We start from the raw sequence: 10,204 nt of genomic DNA on the forward strand, positions 1-10,204 counted from the left end.
ATTCATCATCCTATTCCTATTCCTATTTCTATTTCTATTTCTATTTCTATTTCATTCCCTCGCCTCTCCTCCCCCTACTGTGTCTGTTGTCCTGTCTGTCCGTTGTTGCCAGCACGTGCGTCCCTCTCTCACGTCACGTGCCCCACCACCTCTTACAGCTCCTCCCTCTCTCCCTCTCCCTGCATCATCAAATCAAATCAAATCGCCATTTGAATCATGAAAATTTGAATCACCACAATCATCATGTGAAGAAAACCGCGCGATGCAAGCCTACAATCGGCTCCCGACCAGCGGACAAAGCAGCCCCCAATCGCCGCCCTCCTCGCCGCTCAGCCGCTCCCCGCGCTACCGCTCCCGCACCTCCAAATCGGGCCGCTCCACGCCCAAGACCATCACTCAGCGCCTCGTCTGGTTCCTCCTCTCCTTCCTCCTCAAGCGCCAGGGGATTTTCCTCTTCGCGCCTCTCCTCTACATCGCCGGTATTCTCTTCTACATGGGGACGGTTTCCTTCGACATCGTTCCGGTCATTACGCACAGGCCTCCCCCCGGCTCCGTCTACCGCAGCCCCCAGCTCTATCACAAGCTCCGTCCCGAAATGGACTCCGATAATTCCTCCGCGGATGCGGTCAGTTCTTCGCCTAATTTTGAATTTCTTCTTTTTTTTGGGTTAGGATATTAAATGCTCAAGACTTTAGTTATTAAGATTCAGATTGATAGCGACTTTACATTTTCTTATTGACTTCGACACCTCACATTCCTAGTACTCACTAAAGTATGCACGGAAGATTTCCTTTCAGCTAAAAGCCTGATTTGTATGCAATTTATTTCATCCCGACATATGTTTGGTAATCTGTCACCGCCATTGATATTGCTTCGATTTTGAGATTGGGGAATTTTACGGTGTTTACACCCCTTTTTATTAATAATAGGACTGTAAATTTCCGACAGCTGTGCATTGTTGAATTTGATGTGCCACGATTTCTCAATTCTCATTAGTATAGCTTTGAAATTTGCCTCACACATTATACTGTTTGTAGTCTAGAGCTGAATAGCTTGTTTGCTGATCTAAATATTGTAAAACCTTTAGGGCTATTTTGGAAGAATATAATGTGTGTAGTATTGTGAGGTAATGGGCCACACAGAGGTTTTGAGGAGTAGTGGTATAGTACAGCCATGTTTATTAGAACCGGATTAACGGTCTGTAGCAATCACACTAGAGAGAAGTTCATACTCTGAAAGGGTTTTCACCGTTCTGACCAGCCAAAAGGACAATAGTTGTTATCTAGTAATTTTTATGTTCTTCATTCCCTTTTATTGGGCCCATATGTATGCTTGTCTTTATGTGTACACACAAAATAAATCAGTGTGAGAAATACTGAAGCTGTATTGTTAGATGAAAGTTTTCAATCTTATAGCTGAAATGCTGAATGCTGTTATGGGTACAGATATCAACTATATGGAAACATTCTTATAAAGTTGGTGAATGGAGACCATGTATCAACAAGTCTTCTGAAGGTATGGATTAATGGAACTACCTGGAGCAGGATTAATAAATTCAATTCTTTTTATTATTTTGCTCATAATCTGGCTTAAATGTAGTTAGCAGCATGATGCTCAAATTTGAGCAATTCTAGAGTAGTATTACTACCTGAAAAAAAAATGACTTTGATCAACTTACTGAAGCTGTGGCATTTTATGCTTCACAACATTTTTCCACAGTATGTATATGGCCCCACTGTTCTTCGGTCAATTACACTCGAACTGCTTTTCACCAATGAAGTAATTTATGCATATGGTCTTAAGGATCAATTAACACTACAATTGGTAATGTTTTCCTCCTACCCCAAATGCCCAAACCCCAAAGTGAAAATAAAATTAAAATCACCGTCTATTATTCTCTCTTTTGATAAGTGACTTGGCATCAATTTATATCGCATGGTTTCTTTTCTCCTGCATCTGTGGCCTGTTGCCTTCTTTTAACTTCAGAAATATTTGCTACCATAATTGTTTGCTTAACTTCCTTACTATTGAGATTCAGCTGAGGATATCTGAAATTTTCTATAATTGTTTGGATACCTTAGGCTTACCAGAGTCAAATGGATATATATTTGTCGAGGCCAATGGTGGTCTAAATCAACAGAGATCATCGGTACCTTCTATTTCTGTGCCAGTGTATTTATTGTGGTGATTTTGTTTTTGTGTTCTGGGTTTAGCATCACTCCATACCATTTTCATGATGTCAGATATGCAATGCTGTTGCTGTGGCTGGCTACCTTAATGCAACTCTTGTGATTCCAAACTTTCATTATCACAGTATCTGGAGGGATCCAAGGTGAGTTGCAGAATTATCAACTGTATGCGGTTAACTAGTTTACTTGATTGTTTTCTTATGTTTCCATCATACTGATGCAAATATGGAATTTATGTTTCTGTGATCTGTACCACAAGATACATATATGCATTCATTTGATTTACTATCAATTATCATCTCCTGCGAAGTACAGTATTTATTTGGTTAATTCGTGAAGCTAATGTATTGGGAATTTCTCTGTATCGTTGCAGCCACTATTAAATTATCATTGCTTTATATTTTTAAAGACATGATATGTTTGAATATACATACGTCCTGAGTCCATTTTTCCGTGATTTTCTAAGAGATTCCAAACAGAAAAAATAAGTAAAATGTGGGATAGAGATGTTTAAGTTGTGTTGGATCTCCAATAAAGCATTATTTTTTTAGCTTTCTTTGAGTCTAGCTGATCCATTTTTCAATACACCTTTAACAGTCGAAAGGGGAATACGGTTTTAGTTTCCTAGTGATACTCTGCATAATCTAGGATGTCTTAGCTCATGGTTTTAAGTAACAAAGGCCATCAAGGTATGAAAACTTTTTTTAATTACTGACTGAGTCAGCCTTCTTCAAAGTAAGGTGCAAAAGGCATGACCTTTTGACTAATAGTAGGTCATGAAATAAATGGATGCACCATTTCTCCTGTTACGTGGCATGTTTCATTTTTGAATTATTGTTTCTGAAGCAAGCGTTACTTTGATAACATTGAGTTATTTTAAACATAACTCCAGCTTTTATTATGGGATCAGAAAATGGTTCACCCAAGTGTCTGGAAAGTGTGAATAGCTATGTGTTTTATATTGAACTTTCGATTATGTAGGCATTATGATCTTAATTTTGATTAAAAAGGTTACCCTTTTCAGAGTGGTATGCTGTTGTACCTAGTCCACATTGTCAATGAATTTTCATATGTTTCCTTTTACCATGGTTTAAATGCTTGTTGCATTTGTCAATACTTGGATGATATATTTTTCGTTCCAGAGAGCGAATGTCTAATGCTGCTGTTCTGTGTCCAGCAAATTTGGTGACATATATGATGAAGAATTCTTCAATGAAACCCTTAGAAATGATGTTCGGATAGTTGGAACGATTCCGGGGAACATAATGGAGCGATTTGACCATAACATGAGCAATGTATACAACTTCAGGATAAAAGCCTGGTCACCTATCAAATACTATACAGATACAGTTCTTCCAAAGCTTCTTGAAGAAAAGTGAGTATTCCTCTTTCAGTCTTTATTGTGTTCATTTCTTTGTAATTCTTAGTCAGTCTGCATCATGCACTTCTTAATGGTTCAGAACAAATTGTTTTGATGTCTGATCAATAAAATTAACATGGTTCTTTTCATATACACGCGTTTTGAGAATTTTTTTGTCATTGGGTAGAGTTTGCTAATGCTGTCTATGTTATATGCTTATATGAGTGTGTGGAACTCTACTATTGTACTTGACTTGTAATTCAAGGTTATGCTAATAGCTTCTGAATCTGAATCACTGTAGAGATCCATTACAGAGGCCTATAGTCGGGGAAGGAAGCCAAACTGTTGCTATATTTGGGTGTATTAGCCGGCTAAGTCTTCTGAATTTGTCAATTTAGCCCTAACTTGGGTAATTCAGTGAAAATGTGCCAATTTGACAAACTCTTAGTTCTGATAAGTACACATCATTAAGATCTTACCATCACCATCCCCTTTACTTCCCCTCCTTCACCCCTTCTGTTACTGCCACCATCACTTCCTCATATCCATGACCTCTCAACAACTCTATCTCACCACTGCTGAAACTAACTGCTACCTATAAGATGAGATAGAGAGAAAGGGACATGAGATTGTTCAAGTTAGATGATTTTCCCTTTCTCTCCTCTAAATTTACTTGTTTATTGGAAGTAGATATTCAAAGTTGTAACCCTTTTAATTGACCATCTCAGGATTATAAGGATTTCTCCTTTTGCAAATCGATTGTCATTTGATGCTCCACCAGCTGTACAAAGACTTAGATGCTTGGCAAATTATCAAGCTCTAAGGTTTTCAGACCCAATATCAAATTTGGGTCAAACTTTGGTTGCAAGAATGAAAAAGCTCAGTGTAAATAATAGTGGCAAATATATCTCTGTGCATCTTCGCTTTGAGGAGGTTAGATAGGATGTGATGGGATTTTTGTCTACCTGAAATGTCGGAATAAAGATTTCATCACTGATTATCTTCTTGTGTAGGACATGGTTGCATTTTCTTGTTGTGTATATGATGGTGGAGACAAAGAAAAACTAGACATGGATGCTGCTAGGGAAAGAGGTTGGAAGGGAAAATTTACTAAACGTGGCAAAGTCATTCTGCCTGGAGCGATCAGATTAAATGGGAAATGTCCATTAACACCTTTAGAGGTTGCTATATTATGTATATATCTGTATACTCGGAATTTTCCGTATATTCTGAGTTTTAACTTTTTAACTATATAATACTAGTATATCCGTATATTCTGAATTTACACTTTTCATCCTTCTTTCTTATCTGAGTTTATTAAAGACTCATCACTTTTTTGGTTCTCTAGAATATGATATTATTCTGTTTTAATCATTTACATAAACCACTTCTTTTTGTCTTCTCTCCGTCTTTCATGGGGACATCTCTCATCATAAATTTGTTCAAAACTCCTTTATGATTTATCTTAAAGGTTAAATAGCCTAGATGTATAGCACACTATGGTGATTCTATGAGCTAAAGGTTATTCTTTTTGTTGAACTTCATGGACTGAATAGGCAGTGTGCTGTGTACTGTAGTTTCATGATCTGTACTGTGTCACAGATGGCAGATGGAAAATTCCGAAGAAAATATAAAGATTGAATTTGTTCCATGTCTTCCATATTTTAAGATCTGTTTTTGGTTTTTCTCTTTTAGTAAACTTGCTTTTGCATTTCTGAGTAAAAAACAAAAACAATTGGGTGTTGCATAATCTTATAACATATTATATTGTTATCTCCTACTGATGTTTTATTGATCAGGTAGGTTTGATGCTCAGGGGAATGGGCTTCGACAAAAGTACATCAATCTATTTGGCATCAGGACAGATATATGACTCTGAGAGGTACATGGCGCCATTATTGGAAATGTTTCCGTTACTACAAACAAAAGAGATGCTGGCATCTGCTGAGGAACTTGCTCCATTCCAGGTGTGGATAAAGCGCTACTTTTCTGTGTTATTTCTTTCTTCTGGTCTTTTGTGGTGTTCGAATTCTTATTCACATACTTTTATGTGTCTTGATTCCATTACCATTTCCAGAATTATTCATCCCGAATGGCTGCCATAGATTACACTGTGTGTCTTCATAGTGAAGTCTTTGTAACAACTCAAGGTGGAAATTTTCCTCAGTTTCTTTTGGGGCACAGAAGATATTTGTATGGTGGTCACTCCAGGACAATTAGACCTGACAAGCGGAAACTAGCGTTATTATTTGATAATCTTAATAACGGGTAATGCATTTTTCTTCTCAATTTGTTCAATTCTCATGTGGAGTGTTGGTGCTGGTTGTGCAGTCACCGGAAGTTTTAAATTATACAATGCTTCACGGTTTTAAATAGTGAAATCTGAAGGGACTCATAAAATAGTTATAAATTGGTTTCACTGTTTCTATGAGTTATGCAATTTGCATAAATCTTGTTTTTGTGTTTTAAGATTATTTCTTGCGTCTGTTCACCTTATCAAGGGCAACATGCCAATGGTTTTATCTCTTGAACATGTCCAGTATAACTTGATTTCTCTTGGATGGTTTCCCAGGTGGAAAAGCTTCAAGCGTCAAATGCTAAATATTCGAAGTCATAGTGACTCGAAAGGTATTGAGCTCAAGAGGCCGAATGACTCGATATATTCAGTTCCATGTCCAGATTGCATGTGCAAAGTGAACAAGACTGAGGATTCAAGATCACCATCATCATCATCTGCAACGTAAGGGATCCTTCTGCTAACCAGATATCTTGATACTGATTCTTTGATTATTTTGGCTCCCCCTCGGGGAGAGGGCACAACTCTGCTTGTCCAGATTGTGGATAGTGATTTGTAGGAAGAATATGATTGTTAGCCGGGTATTCATCTGCCTTTGTGCAAGATGCAAAGAGTAGGTATAACCCCAACCATATAACTTACTGGAACAGCACAAAAAAGTCGCCCTACGTCAAATTTTACAGCTTAGCTACCGCATCATCTGACTCGTTGTGAATCAATCGACTGAAGAGGCTCCAGCAAAAGATTGTTTGTAGAAGAAGCTCGGACGAACATGTCCATGTTTGTACTGTACATTAGTGATTCAGCTGTACAACACCCTAGAGCAGGATCAATTCATTCAAATTGTTCAAATTGTAAAATACATTGCATTTCATCCATCCCCTTCACATATATTCTTCTCCATGTATCAATGCAGGGGAAAAAAAGAGAGAGAATAGTAAAAACAAAACAGATGATTTGCATGTGTTGTAAGAAAACAGATTAAAAGTTGTGCAGTGTTCTTGATACTGTTGTGCAGTGTCTGGTTTCAGTTAATGTGTCGCTTTCTTGTTTCAGATTCTGTCTCTGTTGCTGCAATTCCAATTGTGCCCACCTCTCACTCTTGCACTCTTCCACCTCTCCTCCTCCATAGTACTACAAAAGAAGAAGATGAAGAAAAATTTTAAAAATGCATGGACAATAGACCTAAAACTGTAAAAATCATGGTATTGAGCTTCAACTCATAGTAGTAGTAGAGTATTTTTTATTTTTTTTATGTAAAGAAAAATTGAGTAAATGAATATGCACTCTGTCCAAGATGTTGGAATCTTTACAAGGCAACAGCTCCAACAGAAAGCATGACAATATGCAGCTTATGGGGCTCATTCTATTTCCACCATACAAAAGGGTAGTAGAAGTATGTTTTTGTATTCAACCTTGTGACCTCCATGCTACTATGATAATCTCTGCTTCAGCTTATTAAATATGTCTCCTAAGTCAAACATTTTCGAGTTTTGTGCACTGTTATTACAAAATAATTTTGCAATAATATTGGAGGCTATATAATACTGTATCACTACTACTACTAGTAGTACTACCTTTGAAGCTGTGATGGAATTTGACATTGTAGCCACTTTCTTAGATTGCTCTATTTCCAAGTATTTGCTGCTTAATTCTGCAAGGTCAAATCAGCTTTAGTCTTCAGCAAATCCTACTCTTATTAAAAGATTATAATCCTATATTGCGTCTAAATAAAAAAGAATTTGACATATTCTGATTAAATTCATGTACTTGTAGAATTATTTGTGGTGGAACTATTTTTACTACTATTTGGAATCTCAATTTTTAAGCATTAGCTAGTGTGCCGTCAACATCATCAACGTTATAACACACCAAGTGTTGAAAATATCTATTTTCGGCAAACATGCATGCACTAAGTAAGCATCATATTTACACCTATATAAATAGAGTGTTGTCTACAAATTTTTGATTTCATATCATATCCTTTATTACAATTAATGAGTAATATTTATACTAATGTGACATTAATTTCCAAGAGAAAAACTAAACCAAATTAAAGAAACATGCATAAAAAAAATAAAAACCTGATTGTTTTGTGGGAGATAAGAGTCCAAGCTGACGACGTTTCTTCTGTCTGTCTCTAGCTTTGTGGTTTTGAAACCAATAAAACACATTCTTGCCTTGTATGTTTCCAAATCTTCTCAGCTTGGCTGCAATCTGCTGGATTTGTTCCGCAGACGGCGTTCGTGTTCCGCGCCGATACATCTCTTCAAGAGCTTGCACTTGCTCCGGCGTCGGATTCCATCTCGCCGTCCCTCTCTTTCCCACATACTCATCACCTTCACATAAGTACATTATTATTATACACGTACTAACAAATTCAAAATTTTAAAAAATGAAGAAATGAAATGAAATTACTCCATGGGTTGAGTTTAGGGTTGGGAAGGGAGCAGAAGTGGGTGAGAGGGCGAGGCATTGAACAAGTCTTGAATTTGTTGATGGAGAGATGTAGTAAAATATATAGGTGAGAAATTGAAAGGGATGGGAAATGTGTATAATTGAGACTTAGTCACTTAGGGATAAGGACTTGACTGTGAAATGGGAAGGGAATTGCACACATTCATAACTTCAAAATTAAGAGATGGCTCCTTTTTTTCATTTTTTGAGAGGAGAAATTGTACATGCAACTTCACACATCTAGTATATGCATTAGAGAGAGAAAGAGAGATGAGACATGCATCATGTATATTTGTTTTGACTAAAGGACAAGAGAAAGATGGATGCAGTGATGTGAAATTCTGGGAGATTTTTTATGGTAAAAGCGACGTGACAATTATGAGCTTAAGTAACACTACTACTACTACTGTCTCTATCTTCCTTTTTTCTATTTCCCTTTAATTATTTCTTAAAGCAGGGAATTTCACGGCCGTGTGCATCAGCTAAGTTTCACTCTTGTGTTGCAAATGTGTGAAACATCCAATCTACATTATAACCATCTTTATTTACATTCCCCTATCCACAGTTTTTACCAAATTCCTACAACTCAAAAAGATTTCGAATTTATAGTCTAAGTCACAATCACTTCTCTCGTTTGAGTTTATAACCGAATCATAATTACCATGAACTGATTCAAAGTTTTTCAAATAAAATCTTTTATGATGAGCAAAATTAAGATATATGGCCAAATTTTGATGAATTATACAAACAATTATCCCTATTACTATTAGTGGCTTCATAGTGCAATCACCTCTACGGCTCGTTACATCTGTAGACCTATTAGCGTGTGCCAATTTTAATACTCCTACTTGGTTTGATTTTTATTGAGTGCGAGTATGATTTTATTGAGGTAGATTAATGCTCAACTAAACTCATAAACACCAGAATTTAGTTCTTTGTCTACCCAAGAAGTTGGCCTTTAGTAGCAGTGTTTTTATAATTAGCTAAACACTGATTATTTATATAAATGCGGGACGTCATTATTGAGAAATTATATGTGCTACCTATACAGACTATAGTTGCTAAGCTATACTGCCCACCCTTTTTAATGTTTTGGGCACACGTGCAACCATACTCTTTATTACGCCCCTTTAGAACTACCCATTTTTATAACAACGTCTAACCACATCTCTATCAGATACTATTATCCTTTACTATCAATCCATCTCCTGAAATTAAACCCATTTCATTCTTTTTAATTGGCCGTCGCTCTTTTTCTAATTTCTTTAAAAGGGGAAGCTAATATACCAACTTAACTTAATTATCACAAACAACGAAAACAAAAATTCTTATCTTATCAGACCACATAACTAGGGTTGCTTTAATTAACTTGTCATCTCTGTAAATTTACACTCATATAGTATAACTAGTTAATTTGACTTTATATTATGATGATTGAACATTATATTAATTATTAAAAGCCAATAGTATAATTTGACTCTTTATAGGAGGATAATTAATTGTATTTATAAGTAAACAAGGTTCCTAGCTAGATTAACTCATTGAACTAGTTTGTAGTATTAATTAACCAATATGTATACATATTAATTCATATGGCCAGGCTAGTGTATCTTGTTTGGATTTATGGACATACATAGAAGTTGCCGAGAATTGCCTTCATTTCTCTTATGCGAGACTTCCATATTTTTACCATCTTATATGCAATCAATGTCACAAATCATGTCGATCTTAGTGGTTTTGTTTACAAATAATATTAATTTACTTAAGAATGGAGATAGAAATTTGTGGCCATTGAACAAGGGATGTAATTGTGAACGAGCATAAATCATCTTCAACACATTGCGATTATACATCACAGAAGTTTATAGAATGTGAAATAGTTATAAATTGATCTCACCTTCT

General features: G+C 36.3%; 2 protein-coding genes across 3 annotated transcripts; one reads left to right on the top strand and one right to left on the bottom strand.

Moving 5' to 3' along the window:
- Positions 1–28: 28 nt before the first annotated feature.
- LOC125213243 (protein ESMERALDA 1) lies at positions 29–6,900 on the top strand. Of its 2 annotated transcripts, none has more exons than XM_048113674.1 (10): positions 29–625; positions 1,446–1,515; positions 2,082–2,149; positions 2,244–2,332; positions 3,367–3,564; positions 4,278–4,482; positions 4,563–4,730; positions 5,349–5,516; positions 5,717–5,817; positions 6,122–6,900. In XM_048113674.1, exons 1-10 carry the CDS (start codon positions 263–265, stop codon positions 6,291–6,293), a joined length of 1,602 nt encoding a protein of 533 aa, XP_047969631.1. In that variant the 5' UTR covers positions 29–262; the 3' UTR covers positions 6,294–6,900. The 2 variants fall into 2 exon arrangements, with proteins under 2 accessions (XP_047969631.1, XP_047969630.1); XM_048113673.1 differs by having other exon boundaries at positions 33–625; positions 5,627–5,817.
- Positions 6,827–8,533, bottom strand: LOC125210329 (putative WUSCHEL-related homeobox 2). The gene is made up of 4 exons (XM_048109887.1): positions 8,264–8,533; positions 7,930–8,184; positions 7,423–7,499; positions 6,827–6,979 (listed from the first exon to the last, which is right to left on the bottom strand). The coding sequence occupies exons 1-4, from the start codon at positions 8,319–8,321 to the stop codon at positions 6,827–6,829; spliced, it is 543 nt and encodes a 180-aa protein (XP_047965844.1). The 5' UTR covers positions 8,322–8,533.
- Positions 8,534–10,204: the final 1,671 nt, after the last annotated feature.

This window comes from Salvia hispanica, chromosome 3, assembly GCF_023119035.1.
Source record: "Salvia hispanica cultivar TCC Black 2014 chromosome 3, UniMelb_Shisp_WGS_1.0, whole genome shotgun sequence".
NCBI lineage: Eukaryota > Viridiplantae > Streptophyta > Magnoliopsida > Lamiales > Lamiaceae > Salvia > Salvia hispanica.